We start from the raw sequence: 18,828 nt of genomic DNA, 5'->3' as shown, positions 1-18,828 counted from the left end.
GTCGTCTTTTTTCCCCGACTTGCCGCGGTGCGAAGACATTTCGAAGCAAACGTGGGTTAAAGAAAAGTTAATAACTCAATATGAATTGTCCAGTTTGCAAAATAAAGGAGTGAATGAGTGAAAAAAAGCAGAATAGGCAGGAGCTCTCGCGCGTTACGTCTACTCCATGCGGCAGCCGACCGGAAGTCTCTTCATCCACCTCTTTAAACCCAGTTTTTACGGCCATACCCCAAAACTCACCAAACTCAGAACATTTGTCACATCTGGTGAAAAATTTGCTAATTTAACAAGATTTGGGGTCGGTGTGGCCAGGATACTCCATAGCGCCACCTAACATTGGAAAATTTGCGCGAAAATAATTTTTGATCGTCATGAAATTCACAGGAGTCATAGGCCTCGTTGATTTAGCCACAAATTCGTTTTATTGAAATTTTTGCTGCAACAGGAAGTCGGCCATCTTGAATGGCGTGCAGCGATTTTTCATTTTTCTGACACTGTTTAGAGGACTTTAGGATGTTTGCAGACTCACCAAATTTGACACGTAGGTTCAAACTCAGGAGTACTTTACTTTGATGCCACAACTGCCCTCAGGTGAGGTACAACAGCTCAGTAGCACCCCCTAATGCCTTTTCCCATTTGGTACGTACAGACAAACTTCAACAAACACAAAATTTGGCAGATCCATCACCAGTCACGAACATTGATATCTGATATGGGTCTGGGCCTTTTAAGTGCAAATATGGCTCCACAGCACCTCCACGAGGATTGAAAAGGGTGCTTAAGCCTGAAGCCTTGCTTCCTACATGCACATACATGAACGAAATTCGGTATGCATATGTATCATGACCAGACGCACAAAACAAGACCCATACCCTCAGTCCAACAGGAAGTCTGCCATTTTGATTTGAAGTTGAGATTTCGCCGCCGCTTTAACCCATTTTTTTGCCTCGTACTTTAACGAACTTGTCCTACAGATTTAAAGGGGAACTACCGTTTTTTACAACCTGGACCTTATTTCATTTGGCGTCGTTCGGACGAAATTAGATCCAGTGGAGCGCCGCGTATATCCATACAATGCGAGTGTTCGGGGCACTGAAGCGCAGCCTCTATGAGCATTATCTGCCACGAAACTAGTTATTTTCACCAATATTTTGTTATGATATGCTAGTGCTATTCCCCTCTGAGTCCGGGCTTGTCTGTTATCAACATCCGGGGTCTGTAGGTTGACCTACTACCTCTGACCTGGAAGATGTCATCTCTGAGCTGCGCGTGCACCCGCGACAGCCGGCTTGTTTACCTGTAGCTGCTACTGCTGGTTTGACCCCGGATGTTGATAACAGACAAGCCTCAGCATAGTCCGGCAGATGTTAAAGGAGTGGAGCCTCCTCAGAAAATGGAGGCGGCTCTGTCCCTTCTTGTAGTGGACTTCAGTGTTTTTAGTCCAGTCCAGTTTATTGTCGATGAACACCCCCAGATATTTGTAGTGTTCAACGATGTCCACGTTATGCCTCAGGATGGAAACTGGGGTCACTGGTGTCCTGCTTCTCCTCAGATCCACCACCAGCTCTTTGGTCTTTGTTGTGTTGAGCTGCAGGTGGTTTAGCTCACACCATGTGACAAAGTTATCCACCACAGCCCTGTATTCAGCCTTATCACCCTTGCTGATACATCCAACGACAGCAGAGTCATCAGAAAACTTCTGAAGATGACAAGACTCTGTCTGGTAGCTGAAGTCCATGGTGTAAAGGGTGAAGAGGAAAGAAGAGTGGACAGTCCCTTGTGGGGCCCCGGTGTTGCTGACCACAGCGTCTGACACACAGTGTACTGTGGTCGGCCAGTGAGGTAATCCACAATCCAGGACACAAGGGGGGATCCACCAGCATCGCCGTCAGCTTGTCACCCAGTAGAGCAGGCCTGATGGTATTGAAAGCACTGGAGAAGTCAAAGAACGTGACCCTCACAGTGCTCCCTGGCTTGTCCAGGTGGGCGTAGACACGGTTCAGCATGTAGATGATGGCAGCCTCAACTCCAATCCGGGGCTGGTAGGCGAACTGGAGGGGATCCAGGTGTGGCCTGACCATAGGCATGAGCTGCTCCAGGACGAGTCTCTCCCTTCATAATGTGTGACGTCAGTGACACCGGTCGGTAGTCCGAGAAACTACTGGGCTGCAGCGTCTTTGGCACTGGAACGAGGCAGGACGTCTTTCATATCACAGGGACCCTCTGGAGGCTCAGGCTCATGTTGAAGACACGGTGAAGCACTCCACAGAGCTGTTCGGCGCAGGCTCTGAGAACCCGTGGGCTGACACCGTCAGGGCCTGCAGCCTTGCCGGCGGGGAGTTTGCTCAGCTGTCTCCTAACATGAAGTGGTGTAAACAGTGCAGGTCGAGGAGGGGTAGAGTCGGAGTCCATAGTGAGAGGAAGGCAGGTAGCATGGGAGCCAGAGGAGGTGTGAGGAGTGGGGGATGGGTGTGAGGGGCTCAAAGTGTTGGATGGGGTGCAATCAGGAGGAGGAGGGGGTGTCAGAAGCGGTGGTGGCTGGAGACAGTCAACAGGAGAGCCAGCAGGGGCCAGGGCCGCAGTATCAAACCTATTGAAGAACAGATTTAACTCATTGGCCCTAGCCACACTACCATCAGCTCCACTGCTAGTTGGTCTGAAACCGGTGATGGTCCTCATACCACTCCAGACCTCCCTCATGTTATTCTGCTGGAGTTTCCACTCCAGCTTCCTTCTGTAGCCGTCCTTAGCCTCTTTGATCTTGGCAGTCAGGTCCCTCTCAATGTCCCTCAGCTCCTCCCTGTTGCCACCTCTGAAAGCCCTCTTCTTCTGGTTGTGAACTAGTTTCGTGGCAGATAATGCGTTATATAGAGGCTGCGCCTCGGTGCCCGGATCACTCGCATTATATGGATATAGCGGCGCTACACTGGATCTAATTTCGTCCGAACGACGAACAACATTATCTGGGTGAGTAAATGATCATATTTTATGCTAGAAATAAGGTCAAATAAGGAAATAAGGAATACACCTCCTACTGTACATGCACATACATAAACACAATTCGGTACGCATATGTATCATGACTAGGGCCCGTTCATCACTGCTTGCAGTTTTAATTGGATCTTAATTTTCTATCTGAAGTATTAATTTTAATTCTGACCAAAAATATCCTCCATGCAGAGGTCCCTCTGAGTGCTTTTAGCTAACCCACCAGCAGGCTAATAGTTACTTTTGATCATTAACCTTGTTTGTATAGTTAACTCCTTCAGAATACCTGAGGTGGATGAGGGAACGAGTCATGAACTATGAGCTCCAGTCTGTGATGTGATGCAGTCTCACCAGATGTTTGTAAGGATTTCTTGTTTTTCTGCTGTTACATGCAAAAGACTTGTACTTGTACAGTATTAATTAATTTATTTGGCTTGTGCACGTCTGTGTTTGAATTGAACTGTACCAATAAACTGGCTTTGTCTTGGATTTCTTTACGATTTCAGGATATCACTGGTCAAGAAATAGTAAAAGCACAACATGTCACCCCTTTTCTACACTTACATTTTAAAAATGACATGAATTAATGAGCTACAGAGGTGTTGGCAGGTAGATTATTGTAAATTTTGGACAGAGCCATGCTAGCCATCATTGCAACTGACCAATCACATTGCTGTAATGTGTCTCAAGACCGGAGAAATACACACACAGGAAAATTTATCTTTTCAAATACGTGTTCGTAAAACTTGTAAACTGTAAAAGGGTCTATTTTAACCTTAACCATGTTTTCCTAAACCTAACCAAGTATTTATATTCCAAGCATTGATGAACGGGCCCTCACAGTCCACGCGCGTTGGGGCTTGCTGCTGTTGGGGCGTGGCGCTGTGTGCAAAGTTTCGTGCAAATTGGTGAAATTGCCTGGGAGGAGTTCGAAAAAGTAGGTTTGTGACATTTTGCGAATTTCCCCCCCAAAAAAACATGGTAGCTGGAAATGGGCGTGGCCTGTATGAGGAGATTCATCACAATCTTCACAATCACAATCTTCATTCACTGAACACGTGGATGTGTTTGCCAGATAAAATCGCGTTTTCATCCATGTTCAAGCAGTGAAAAATGCAATCTTTGGGCAGAAGACAAATAACAAAATATAACAAAAAAAAAAAGAATAATCACTACAAAAACAATGATCAGGGGAGATTGATGTCATAATCAAGCAGGAATCAACATGTTTCCAGTCGCAGGTATCCATGCCTACCATGATATTGTTTGTTTGAGAACACACTATATGAACTGTATACCAGACTGTACACACGTGTTATTTTATACTTATCTACGGGAAGATTCTTTAGGATTCCATTTTGTACCTGAGGTCCATCTACTCAAGCCAGAAAAACACAAGTCAATAAAGTATTATTTCGATATTGTCCATGCTGATATAGCCTACTGTCAAGTCCCTTGATATTTCTCTAGGATCTCGTATGCTGGTTATTCATGTGTAAGCCACAGCTGAGATCCATCTGTAAATCCCTGGCATCTGAATCGTCCATGTTTAGCTCATGTCTTTATCTGTTGGCTGTATCTCAAGCAGAAGCAGTGGCTTCCTCCTCAGTCCAGATGGCTAATCCTTTTCAAGTGCAAAGCCATCACTCCGGCATTGCGTTAAATGTTGGGTGGAGGAGGTCAGTGCACAGCTGAGACTTATCTTAAAAACAGAAGAACTCTTCTTGAGAATCTTAACCAACATTTTCCTTAAGGCATTCAGAACCTGCAGTGATTCATGTCCAGTTTGCCTTATACTTGGCAACATGGTAACAATAATCATCATAGTGAAAATAATACATTTACAAACGAAAAAACCCAGGAAGCTGAATGCTGCTCTAGACGTGACAATGCAGTCAGAGTTATGGGATGACTCTTAATTTATCTACATATAAATGCAGATAAATTCAAAGAACCTAACATATTTTTACATTTTTTATTTAACAGACACTTTTGTCAAAAGAGACTTACAGTAAATCATACATGGATGGCGGTGGCTGCCATGCAAGGTGCCAACCAGCACATCAGGAGCAGTTTAGGGCAGGCAGACCAGGGGAACCGAACCAGCGACCTTCCGATAACAAGACTCTGGCTCTACCCCTGAGCCACAGTCACCACAAGGACGTCTTGTGTCGTAATATAAAGCTAAATTAATGTCAAACAATAGTCAATTGGTTCCTAGATTGGATTTGGGCCAATGCAATATGCCTCGTTTTCTCTCGACATGGGCTGTTTACCTGCATGCAACCAAAGCCTGCTAAAATGTGATTGGTCACTACTACAAAAACAGAAACCTTAAGTCAGTTACCAAGATCTTGTCCTTTGCCTACAGATTCTGCATTCATTTGCAGATGTTTGTTTATAAAGAATAAGGTTATTTGAACATGTGATGAGGATGGAAGGATGGGTGGATGCATGATGGATGGGTGGGTGGATGGATGATGGATGGATGGAAGATGGATGAGTGGATTGATGGATGGATGGCTGGGTGGGTGGATGGATGGCTAGATGGATGGATGATGGATGGGTGGATGGATGATGGATGGATGGATGGATGGATGGATGATGGATGGGTGGGTGGATGGATAGGTGGACAACAGGAGCCCTTAAAATGACAAAAACAACCATGTAAAGTGGCCAACAGCTTGAAATCACATGTTAAGGGAGATCAGAGAAGTAGCCATTATCCTACCTCAGTATTGTGTCCTTCCCGCAGGTTGTAGGTCAGATCATGCTGGATCTCAGTGATGAACTTCTGGGCGTAGTCAGGATAGAGACAGAGCACCTCACGGAGGCCTTTGAGGCTGATATATTGCAGGTCACAGTAGGTCAGGGCCTTCACACAGGCATTGGTCTTAATCACTTCCTCCTTGGTCAGACAATCAGAGCCAATCAGGTCACCCCGACCTGGAAAGTAGAGATACAGATAGGACTGGCTGAAGGTAAAGAATGTGTCTGAGGCACTTGGCAGGTCTGTCTAGCTTGTTATCTACGATGTGTTTTTACCCAGGTGTAGCCTTAATCCAGTACCATCATAATATGTTTCCCTTTCTTAACCTGGAGGTTGATACATGAGCATTACATGACATTTAACTTTAGACTTAATGGTGTACTGTGAACCGTGTCAGCGATTGTTTTTGTTTATCTCAAGCATGGATCCAATAGCATTGCAGGCGGTTTGTGCTAATGTTACTCTCGTAAAAGTAACACAGAAGTCTCACTCTGAACGCTAACCTTAAACAAGATTTGAAGTGATGTGCAGAATTAGCAGCTACGCTTAGCCTCAGTCCACTTATTTAATTTAAAATCAGGCCATTGTCTGATTTATAGTACATTTATATGGATGAAGGGTCCACACTTCAATGAATCACATTTCTACTGTTAAAAAACTATTTCAGATTCACCCCTACTTTTTTCCATTTTTTGCCAATTTCTACTTATATTCCACAACAATTCAGAGGGAAATAATGCACTGATTACTTCACTTAACTTTTCTGAAATACAGTGCTTAAAGGAATAGTTCACTCTGGAACGAAATTCAGTCATTATCGACTCACCCTCATGCTGATAAGTCCGGTGTAGTTTCTTATTCCTCAAAGTGCAGCTGGAGACCCGCGGGGGTACCCTCCGGCAGGAATAATCCATATAACGAGCGTCAGTTGTGCCCGAGAGGAAAAGGTCCATAAAACTACACAAAAACTTTGTAATATTCCTCCATACTGCTCGTCCGCTGCAATCCAAGTGTCCTGAAGTGGCGACATCCAGAGTTTACTCGAAACGACGTCATTTAGTATATTTTTTCTAGCCTAAGTCTCCCTCTCTCGCGAGTCTCCCTCAGCCGATTGCACTATGGAAGCCGCGCCGGACAAGATCAATGAGACTCGCGATAGATACACACCGGTATTTACATCCCGCTGTGAGTGTCAAAGTTTCAAATCACTAGTGCAGGCAGATCCCTCTTGTGTGTGTGTCGCTTGGTCGCTCAAAGCAGGAAGTACATACCGGTGTGTATCTATCGAGAGTATCGTTCATCTTGTCCAGCGCGGCTTCCGTATTGCAAACGCTGTGAGGGAGACTCACATGAACGCGGAGCGTGCCTCCAGGCAGATATAGCATAGTGACTGTTTAGGCTAGAAAAATTAACTAAATGACATTGTTTCAAGTAAACTCTGGATGTTGCCACTTCAGGACACTTGGATTGCAGCGGACGAGCAGTATGGAGGAATATTACAAAGTTTTTGTGTAGTTTTATGGACCTTTTCCTCTGGGGCGCCACTTATGCTCGTTATATGGATTATTCCTGCCAGAGGGTATTCCCGCGGGTCTCCAGCTGCACTTTGAGGAATAAGAAACTACACCGGACTTCTCATCAGCAAGTGGGTGAGTCGATAATGACTGAATTTTGTTTTAGAGTGAACTATTTCTTTAATGTGATCCGGCACTGAATGGTACGCAGTACCGGCACTACAATTGACTTATTTACAATGTATTTGGCGTACTGTGACTTTTAACAACACTTCTCACAAGCTGCTGGTACTTTTCTGCCCTCTCAATAGCACGCTGGGGGAGGCAAGAAGTGCCATGAAGTGCACCAGAGCACAGCCTGCCTCCTTTCAGCACCCATGTACACTGGTGCGAAGCTCCGCTACTGGCTCACAATCTGCAGTGATCGGTAATGATAACTTTATTGATAATTTTCTTTTCTTTCCTCTACCATCAATTATTTGACGACCCCTTAGGTTTATCTTGTTACCCTTTGTAGGAGCTTATTTTTAGTGTAAGGTTGTCTGTATGTCTGTGTGTGTGTGTGTGTGTGTGTGTGTGTAAGCAACAGAGAAACAGGCAGGGAAAATGTAAAAAGAAATCTCAAAGTGTGTGCATTGTGTGTTTCTATCAGAGATTTTTAATGGGAATATTAGATGTCTGTTTGAGAAATGTGTGTGTGTGTGTGTGTGTGTGTGTGTGTGTGTGTGTGTGTGTGTGTGTGTGTGTGTGCGCATGTACATACACAACTGGTCTAACATGCTAATGAGTTTAGCCTCTTTCCTCTATAGGCAGCATGCAGTCACTTCATTATTTACACCAGTTAGATCATTAATATGAAAAACAGTGTGTTAATATTTGCTCCCTGTGCTTCATATATAGACCTGATCTGATTACAGTGCTGTTTGTGAGTCTGTTTGTGTTTCTCTGTTCTGTTTCATCCATGTTATGCAGAATAGGAGCATCAGTGTACGTGCTGTAGGACGAGGCTCTGGAGAGGCTCTTATTGTGGAGGAATGGGACCGGTTTCTGCAGCTAACCTATTGGTAGAACATATTATTCTGTTCATTTGCATTGTATTTATGCAGTTTTGGCTGGGTGGGCTTGGTGGATTATTTTTTACCTTTTTGTTCATCATGTCCGCCTATCTATGATTGTTAGCTGATATTTGTAAGATAGATTTTGACCTAAAGTTGTATAATTTATTTTTTTATAGTAATAAGGCAAACAACTACAATATGTGTATTGTAAAAGGTAAACCACAGATAATTATTGTAAATGCTGCAGTTCAGTTTTTAAGCCTTTTAGCTCCTTGTTTCGGTTATGTGGCTTATGTGACTTCACCTTCATCAAACTCCTTTACAGCAGCACTGAGCTAGTTTTAGTGAGACAGCTTGGGTAAACCCATGTTATGCTACCTGCCCAGAACCAAACAGAAGACAAAATCAGTAACTAGCTGGTGAACCTTGTGGAACAGAATCAGATATTTTTCTCCGGAGTTGGTGAAGACCAAAATAGAGCTCAAATATGGGCTTAAATATTTGACTTTGATTAATCAGGAAGCCAGCAACACAACGCTTAATGAACGCTAATGTTGCTCCACGTATCCTTGGTGCTATAGGCTAACACATTAGAAAAACAAGCAAGCAAACAAACAAACAAACAAGTAATGCTGGTTATGGATTTCCTGTTTGATTTCTGGCTACTTTCTAAAGTGTTCCATCAATCCCTGGGCCACACTTCATCTTTCAGCTGATGGGCTGGGGAGTCTTTGCCCACTAGATTAATATGGAGAAAATTGCAGGTTTAATTTGCACCAATATGCTCTTGTTCATTGTGTCATTTTATGTATTACTTCAAAATTACTGCATAGCCTTGCTCATGCATATTTTGTGAATTTATGCTTCAATACAGCAAAAAAAAAACCTCATGCACAAAATAGCTTTTTACTAAACTAATATTCACAATATTATTGTACAATATCAGTCTGTTGTTGCGAGCACCATCTTCTTGGCTGTGGTGTCCTGGGGTGCGGACATCAAAACGAAGGACGCTAACGGACTGAATAAACTCATAAAGAAGGCAGAGTCTGTTGTTGGCTCTAAACTTGTTACCCTGGAGGCGGTGGCGGAGGACAGGATGCTGGCAAAACTGCTGGCTATCATGGACAATGTCTCTCACCCCCTCCATAACACTCTGGACAAGAGCAGCTTCAGCAACAGACTCATTCAACCCCATTGCCTAAAGGAACAGCACAGGAAATCATTCTTACCTGATAATCTTAAAATATTATTACCGTAAATACTGCACCTTAGCCTCTCATACCTTATGTTCCACTTACCTTTACTCCTCGATACCTCAGTATTTTACTGTATTTACTCAGTATTTTATTTTATTTTATTTTATAGCTACTTAAGCATTTTATTGTATATAGTATTTAATCATTTTTTGTATATTGTATTTCGTACTTTATTGTTTCTATATTTGCCCTCCCCCTCCCCTTCTTCCACTTCTGTATGTGAGACTTTCTCAGCAGCAAGCAGACGCACCTTTACAAAACAGGGGGCGCCCAGCCGCCCACTCCCCACACGGCAACATGACATAATTGACTTGATGTGTAAATGAGCAATACAAAAACTGAATGAAATGAATGCAAACAAATTCAAGGATGCCGGTACGGGTCGATCTGCCGAGATGATGAGATAAGCTCAGAGGCAGCTGCTGCAGAGCCGGTTACTGTGGCCAACTGTCTGCTCTCTCTCTTTTTTTTTTGCGGGCGCTCATGTCGCCCTGGGCGGCTGCCCATATTGCCCATATGAGGAACAGCCCCTGCTCTGGCGGAATAAACACCCCGAGTCACATCAGATTCTTCTTAATCGTTTACCAATGAGAGCAGAGCTCAGAGTTACTTTTTAACTTCACTTCACATCTTCACTCCTGTTTATCAACTTGACTGCAGTGGTGATCCGTGGACCACTACTGCAAATGAAAAAATATCTGATGTGACTCAGGTACAGATATTCACAAACAAGGTCATGTTTTAAAATCATTTTCACATTAAGTTTAGTCTTGACTTCCTCACTCTCTGACTCTCTCCTGGAAGTTATATTGTCAGGTGACCAAATGAAACACACAGTTACCTTGAGTGACCTTGTGGATTTCTCTGTTTTGAACATTGTTGGAAACATTTGGAATAATGTAGGTAAATAAACAAAACATAAAACAAAATGTTGTTGTTTTTTAAAACAGGATTCTTATTTTGTATTTTAAAACCTGTTTAAAAAGATTGACTATTCAGTGCATTACAGTCTATTTGTTCCTGGGCTACTTTTGTGCCTTAATTATCGAGGGTGGCTGTGGCTCAGGGGTAGAGCCAGTTCGATTCCCCTGGTCTGCATGTCAAAGTGCCCTTGGGGAAGATACGGAACCCCAAACTGCTCCTGATGTGCCCGGTCGGCCCCTTGCATGGCCATCAGTGTAGGCAAGGAATTGTCTAAGTAGTAGCAGAGTTTTGAACTGTTTTACAGTTTGATCTGAGATGTGAGCCTCAATTTCCAAGCAAGAAACAAAATGGTAGCCCATTTGTCATAAACTTTCTCGTTTAAAGTTAAACAGGTCAGTAAAATATGTTTCTGAATACATTTTTGGCAAGATATAGGCTAAGTAGTAACACAATCTTGATTTATATTTGTTTAGTTTTACAGTTTGATCTGACACATGTGAGCAGTGTGTGTTCACATGTCTCTTTCCTTTTTTTCCCAACTTTATTGAATGAACAACACACAGATTTGTTTTGGTCTGAGATGCTGCTGCTGTAGTGCAATCTCTAGTAGCAGTGAATGTCATATATTTAACCATCTGTATGTAAATATATCAGTCAGTGTCAATGTATCTTCTTTCACTTCATTGTTTATAGTAAAGTGGCTACGTGCTGAGCCTTTTTACACATACTTTCATACGAAAATGTCACTTAAACTCTTATGTTCTTTACCCAGAATGGCCAGCACAGTGTTGTCCTTCAGTACTTCCATGGAGCCTGAGCAAACAAAGTAGATAGCCTGGAGGGCATCTCCTTGGCGGATGAGGAACTCCCCAGGAGCTGAGAAGGAGGTCTTGATGATGAGGGAGAGGGAGCGCAGGCAGCCCCTGCTGGCTGATTCAAAGAGGGGCAGCTCCAACAGCTCTTTATTCAGGTGCATGGCGATATCAGCTCTCAGCTCATCTGGGAAGTCCTTCAGCAGCTGTGGAGGGAATCAGAAGAAAAGCATTGACCTCAGCAGTGAAACAAAGGAACACACTCTTGACTACAGACTGTGACTGAATATCTCTCTCTGTCTCTCTCAGCTTTAGTGGCTTCTTTCTTTTGTGTGTCATCATTTGAAAGTGAGTGTGTGGGAAGGTGAAGGAAACAGGCAAATAAAACTTTCACCTTCCCACATAATCACAGCCGACTGGTACATGCATGACCAGCAAGCAGTTTCTAGATTAAATGCACTTTCAATTTGCACATTTACTCAAATGTCTCTCAGAACAGCAGATGCAATATGAACTATTTTTCTGACAGAGTAGCAAAGATCTATGCAAGAGAAAGTTGTGGCCTATTACTTTAAAGCATCTGTGCACCGTCATGTTATCTCTTTCAAAAGGATTATCTAGATTTGAAACTCCGGTAAAAGAAACCATGAGTGACTTTAGTGTCAATGAGGTCATTAATCCATGAAATTAAGATAGCTGCCCCAGCATGATAGAACCCAAAACAAAACCCAAATCCTCTCAATGACTTTGAGCTGTTTCTTTAGTCTGCTTGGAGGGCAAGTAACTGGATTTGCACTTTCAATTTCAGAAGCCAGTCCAGTTGATCCCATTGTAACCAACAAGGTCAGTCCAAGCCACAGAGGCTGTATACCCATCCATTAAAGTTAAAGGAACAGTTTCACAAATATGCTTGTGCTTTAATAGATGTTTGTCATCTTGAGTTACATAACAGTTCACTTTCCAATAACACTGCTTCATATCCATACATTTCTATATGTTCACCTTCAATTAGCTAATGGACAGTATATTCATCATTCATTGTTGTTGCAGTCAGCCCCTCCTACCTCGCTGACGTCGATACCGTTGTTTACAGACCATGTTGTCTGGAAACACTCCATCATGCGTTGCTCAAGAGCCTTGGGCAGCCGATGCACCCTGATAAAGTCCTTCAGATCCTTGGTGCGGGTGTGGTAGAGGGAGCGGCGTGAGTACATCCTCTGGATGATGGCGGTCACATTACCGAAGACCACAGCATGCATTAATGCTACAGAGGAGACAGTACAGTTAGCCCACAGCTATCCTAACCCAGCTTACCCAAACCTGATTAAAACAGCTTAAGTGACTGAAGAAATAAATGTTTTACAACCCAAACAACCTACATTTGATCAGCTGCAGATTTGCTTTGCACTGCAATGTGTTTTCCTATGAAGCTGAGACTGAAGCCTTGGCTGAGAAATTCATTGTTTCCACATAATGTGTCTCTGCTGATCCCCTGACTTTTCAACTCCATCATTAGGTTCTATCAGGGCTGCCCAAACTGTCGCCCCAGGTTAAATTTGTCCTGCCAGATGTTTCTGATGTCTGTGCTGTTTTTGGTTGATTTTTGTCAGGTAAAAATATATTAAAATATAATATATTATACTTAAATATGTTATTTTCCATGATCTGAGCATGGTGGGCAGAGTGCAGGAAGTCAGTTGATTGGGGGAACTTGGTTATGCCCTTCAAGGGAAAATGTATGGGCACCCCTGGGTTAACTTGTAAATTTGTCCAATACTTTGCCTGTAAAACACATGAGATTCAATTCAGCCTCAGCTGTACTTTGTATGAAGTACTAATTGGTTAATGTAAAGGGCCTACTGACTTAGCACCACATACTCATTAGCACAGGCCAACAGATTTTCCTGAAGATAATCACAATCCTAATAACATTGTGGGTTTTGAGTTTCTATTGAAAACAGAGTCTGCCTGCTTTGTTTTGCCCACCTCCAATCAGCATGGTGAATATGGAGAAGATCTTCTCAGAGTCTGTGTTGGCAGACACGTTGCCGAAGCCTACACTGGTCAGACTGCTCAGAGCAAAGTACAGTGACGTCACATAAGAACTCCTGACGGATGGCCCGCCGCTCAGTGTTGTTCCCAAGCCATTTGGTGTCTTCGCTCTGGTTCTGCCATTCCATTGGCCTGAACCCAACAAAGCTGCCCCACTCAGCGGCTCCAATCCCGACACATTCCACTGGCTGTAGTTGGTCAGTCCGGCTGTCATGGTGCCTTTAGGGGAATCAGAGACTCCCAACAAAGACGTCAGTGGTGCCAGGAAGTATGGTGTTCCCAAGCGTTTGGCCAGCTCGTGGAGCCAGCCTGGTGGGGAAGAGTTTAATCACAATGTATCCATGCCTGTTAGATTACCTTTACTACAAGGCTTATTAAGTAATTAATATCCACCATTGTTTAACTGCTTCAGTCATGGACATTCAAATGTTACACTGCAATTAGCCCAGGGCTAAAAGCATCCTTAGAACCTTCTGAACCGCAGGCTTAGATAGCTCACATGGGTTTCACTCTGCATATTCTTAGCTAACAGTTGACCCTGGGATAAGTTTGTCCTTTTTCACACACAGATGTTAACTTAAGCCCAGAGCTGTACAATTCACTCTGTAGATGTAATAGCTCTGGATTAGATGTATGTTGGCACATGTGACTAAAGTTTATATTCTAGTTTACTTTAGTACCATTTCACAATGACACCTTTTGGCCCCTTTTTTAGTTGATTTTCAGGGGGATAACCCCACGAACTCAGGGCTAACCCTGCTTTGAAGCAAGGCTAGCAAGCCCAAAGCTAAAGTCAGGATAAGCCCATTTTGGTATGTGCCAGTGTGAACGCCTCCTTAGCCTGGGACTAACAGCTCCCTTAGACCGGGCTAAACACAGCATGAAAGCCCTTCAGAGGCACACTCTTGGCACAAAGAGGGCTAACCCTGACTTTAGCCTGGGGCTTGCTGGCCCTCGTCTGGAGCAGTATTTTTCCCTGAAAATCAACAAAAAAAACGGTGCCAGTTTGAAACAGGACTAGACAGTCACACGCCATTCAGGAGGGTAATCATTAGTCACATGTTCCAACGGACATTTAACACAGGGCTGGAAGAAGTGCAGTGTGGTACAACCCTGAACCAAACATTGTTAACAATGTTTAAAGGGGACCTTGGGCGAACAGTACGCTGTGTGAAAAGTCTTTGAGTTGACTCTAACTAACCAATGCATGTCAAGTTATGACACACCAATATCCAGGTGAAAGACTAAGGCACGATAACACCAGCAAGGACAGAAAAGGAAAAATACATCAAATATTAATTTATATGTATGTAGATGAAGTCATTGTTATATGAACAAAATGTGTTATATTAAAACTAAAGTGATGATGATTTGTAATGACTTTTGTGACCCCTGTGCAACCATCTAGTCAAAATCTTTCCTACACTTGGTCCTAATCTATGAAGAAAAAATATTTTTACTGTGGAGTGTGATGCACACCTCTGGATCTCCGTTTTTCTACCATGAATGCTGCTGTCATGTATTTCCATGTGATGAACAAAAGCCCTGCAATTGGCCTATGACGTGTAACGATGAATAGATAACATTTATATTGAGCTTTTCAAGCCAACTTGGACAAATTGCTTCCAAAAGCCTCTTGCTTACTCATGCACACACACTCATTAACCAAGAATGGTGGAGCACTGCTCTGCTCATCAGAACCAATTTAGAGTTCAGTGTTTTGCTCAATTACCAACCCTGCGATTAATGGAACTCCTCCTCCTCCACCTGAGCCACAGCTGCCCCATGTGTACCAGTGTGCCCATGTACATCTGTGTATCAGTGGAGGCCTTTCCTCTATATTTTCACACCATCCTTTACCCGTATCCTTCTTCCTAGTCTCTTCCTGTCTCATAAATCACAGGATAACCACCATCAGCACTCACACCTCACCTGCTGTTGTTGTTTGGTGGTTGTGAGCACAGTAGGAGGGGAGACAGATCACCATAATAAGAAGCGTTTTCTAAGTAAAAGGACACACACCACACACTGTGTGATAGTGTAAATAAGTACATTTCGGTCTCCATCTTTGACGTTAAGCTCTAACTGTTGGAGTATCTGTGCAAGATAATTCCCAGAGGGCACATGCCAAACACTGTTGACTTTAATGTACTGTTAATAAAGGTTGCCTTTCCAGAAGCCCTGAGGTCCCAAATTGATTTGAAAAAAGACATCATTGCTCTTGCACCCACTTCAGATGGTGTGCATTCTACTACTCGTAGCGTAACAAGCACAGTGAAGATATCAGCTTAAAAGGGGTGTAAATAACGTCTTTTTGGGATCTCTGTGTCCTTCAGAGACTGTTTTGCTTTGAAGCTCCAGAAATGTTTTGCTGACTATGAAAGTTCACCTGACTTTCCATCAGTATGAACACACACACACACACACACACACACTATCCAACACAGAGACACAAACCTATATCCCAGGAGGCGGGGCTGTTGCTCTCGATCTCGCTGCGTCCGATGAAGTACCAGACACAGGCCATCCAGTGGGCCAGCAGGGCGAACGTGGACATGAGCAAGGTGAGGACCACTGCGCTGTACTGGGAGTAACGATCCAGCTTCTGTAGGAGGCGCAAGAGGCGGAGGAGACGCACCGTCTTCAGCAGGTGAACCCCAAAGTTCTAGAAGAGAGAAGACTCGTGGATTAGAGGGTAAACACATCTAATATGTAGGGTTGGGCACCGAGAACCGGTTCCAAATAGGAACCAGTTCCTAACGTCCAGTTCCGGAACCATTACGAAGATGTTTGAATTTTGATTCTTTTTTTTCGGTTCCTAAATGCCCGCACTAGTTTGTTTCCGGGGTTTGTATTACTCCACCCGGCTTGCTCTGTTTGTTTACGGGGTTTGTATTAAGCCTGATTTATGCTTCTGCGTCGCGGTGACGGCGTAGCTACGTCGTCGACGCAGACCCCTACGCCGACCCTGGGCCGTAGCCTGACGTGCGCCTCCAAAAAATCCTGACTACACGTCGCGTCGACGCGTCGAGACGCGAACGGCAAGGACTGTGATTGGTCCGCTCAGAACGTCATTTCCGGCAGTTGCTTTTCCGGTCAACAGTATAACAACAACGGTTGGCGGTGAATTGCAGAACAACGCGTTCCCTCGACGCAGAACTTCGAATGCTCAATGACGGCGTCGGGTGGACGACGTAACTACGCCGTCGCCGCGACACAGAAGCATAAACTATGCTTTACTCCGCCCGGCGTGCTCCGCTATTAAGAAGAACATCACTCGTGTGAACATGGACCGTAAACTTATTACTGCCGAAGGAGGATGCACAACAAACATGACAAAACACCTCGCCTGCAGCATGGTATAATAATTAAAGAGTGTACAGTGTTTAACTCGTTGCGCCGCTCTCCTGCTCCCGTCGCTTCCTCCACTTCGGACAGTCAACCATCAGCCAGCACTCTTCGTTGTGAATGGAATCAGGTACATGAAAATTATGATTGTCTTATTCTTAACAGACTAGCTAAAGTTATAGACTACCAATTGCTAAAACTTTGTCAAATCTGTTCATAGTTGTTGAAAGCTCGCAGAGTGATGCTAACGATAGCCAGTCTGAGCCTGCTGCTTCTGCTGCTGCTATGTTAACCAGCCAGCGACCCCAGCCAGCAGAGAAGTTTCTTCAACCAGCAGAGAAATGACGTGACACCCCATTCACTCTAGCAGCAAGGGGGAAGCTGTCAGCGGAGCAAGTCGAAGAGTGCCACAGACAAGTAACAGCAAATGTGGTGAAAAGGCTGCATCCCTTTTCAGATGTTGAATCGCCCACATTTAGGTACCGTAAGCAAATAAGAATAACAATAACCTAACTAACTTAGGTCAGGGGTAGATAACAAGTAGCTACCAGCTAACGTTACAGTAACAGTTCAGGTTTAACTTTATTGACAGATTTGTCTTTGGCGCAGTGCTCATTTCATTTAAAAACATCACAACATATGGACATCTGCTAAAGTGTTTATGTGTGTTTTATGCCCAACCCTACTAATATGATATACAAAGTGTGGATCATCAGGATGGGATTAGTTACTCCTCGATACAGTTGACTTTTCTTGTGACAATAATAAGAATTCCTAGTTTCCCATCTAGAGCCGAGGGAGATGTGTAATTAGAAATTATCCATGCAAACTGTGAATTTTAATCATCCTGATAGTGAGCCATGTTACAGTCAGAAGTGCCTCCACAGATTGTCTGAACATTGTTAAAACACTGCAGGGCACCAACCTCAGGACAAACTTAGAGTTAGTTTCATTTCAGTCGGAGCATTAACTAAAGTAATCATTCAGAAAAAATCAGTGCCATTATCATCCTCCACTGGAAAAGTTCCTGTGGTGCAGAGGTTAAAATGACCTCATTAAACACCGGCTGTCCCTGCATTGATTTTATGCTTTAAACTGTGGTTGCTTTTTTCCTGCTCTGGATTCAACACAGCTTATGATAAATGACACCCCGCTCAGACATACTGTATGTATATGAATGCGTTCAGGGAAAATAATTCTGTACAGAAGTCTCCGGTGTATATAATCTCTGCCTTACCTCAGGATTAACTGACTGTAATATCAGTCCAGAAATACACTGTGATTAACCGTATATTACACCAACATCCAACAACTAGTTTTTTTTGGTGATTTTTGACTCCCAAAACAACTTGACTGTTGAAGCGTACCAGCAACAGGCATACAGACCTCAGTCGTATGCTTGCTGTTTGGTTAGGTTAAGGAAAACACTGTGGTGAGGCTTAAAATGACAGCATTATTTGTGTTACAATGTATCTATGTTAAATAAGTAACTTCAGTTATGTGACACACATGATGGAACTTGAGTTAACTCCGTTCATCAGTTAAAATAACTCACTGTTGAAGTCCTGTACTTGTTTGCACCAACCATCCCTACTCCACCTCCTCTCTACACAGACTTTGTTGCTCTTTTTACTTATTCACCTGACTTCCTCCTTTGCTGCTGTAATAATTACTGTCCACTAGAAGTCGCCGCCTAACAAGAAATGTTATGGTCATTTTTCTGACAAGGACAGCCTGCTCATTCTTGATTTTTTTTTTTTTTTTGGCACTTTGCCTGATCAGGTGTATGGGTTGCTAGATTCACTCACCCAATGTGACATTTTACTTTCCCCAGGCGATCCATATTGTTCAGCCTTGACATATCATGCAGTTATTATTATTATGGGCCAGTGAAGAGAGTTGAAGTGACCAGGACTTACAGGTTCTGCTCCATTAGTAAGAAAACCTGATCAAAAAGACTAAAATGACTAAAACCTCAGACTTGGAACATAACCCTAATGCAGAAGGTCATTAATTATAAAAAACAACTATCCAAAATTGTTTTTAGATTATTGTGGTTTTTATCATTCATTAAAGAACAACATCTCCCACAATCCCCACAAG

General features: G+C 43.4%; 1 protein-coding gene across 1 annotated transcript in view; it reads right to left on the bottom strand.

Moving 5' to 3' along the window:
- Window positions 1–18,828, bottom strand: part of LOC311253003 (voltage-gated delayed rectifier potassium channel KCNH8-like) — a 146,749-nt gene that overhangs the window by 29,200 nt on the left and 98,721 nt on the right. The window contains exons 7-11 of the mRNA XM_084346675.1: window positions 15,835–16,042; window positions 13,312–13,686; window positions 12,390–12,589; window positions 11,282–11,531; window positions 5,720–5,934 (exon numbers count right to left, since the gene is read on the bottom strand). Coding sequence (XP_084202801.1) covers window positions 5,720–5,934; window positions 11,282–11,531; window positions 12,390–12,589; window positions 13,312–13,686; window positions 15,835–16,042 — 1,248 coding nt within the window. The remainder of the gene's footprint in view (window positions 1–5,719; window positions 5,935–11,281; window positions 11,532–12,389; window positions 12,590–13,311; window positions 13,687–15,834; window positions 16,043–18,828) is intronic.

Source organism: Pagrus pagrus (assembly GCF_965226575.1).
Source record: "Pagrus pagrus genome assembly, chromosome: 24".
In the NCBI taxonomy this organism is placed as follows: Eukaryota; Metazoa; Chordata; class Actinopteri; order Spariformes; family Sparidae; genus Pagrus; species Pagrus pagrus.
The sequence above is the reverse complement of the archived record's forward strand: the minus strand, read 5'-3'. Positions and strand labels throughout refer to the sequence as shown.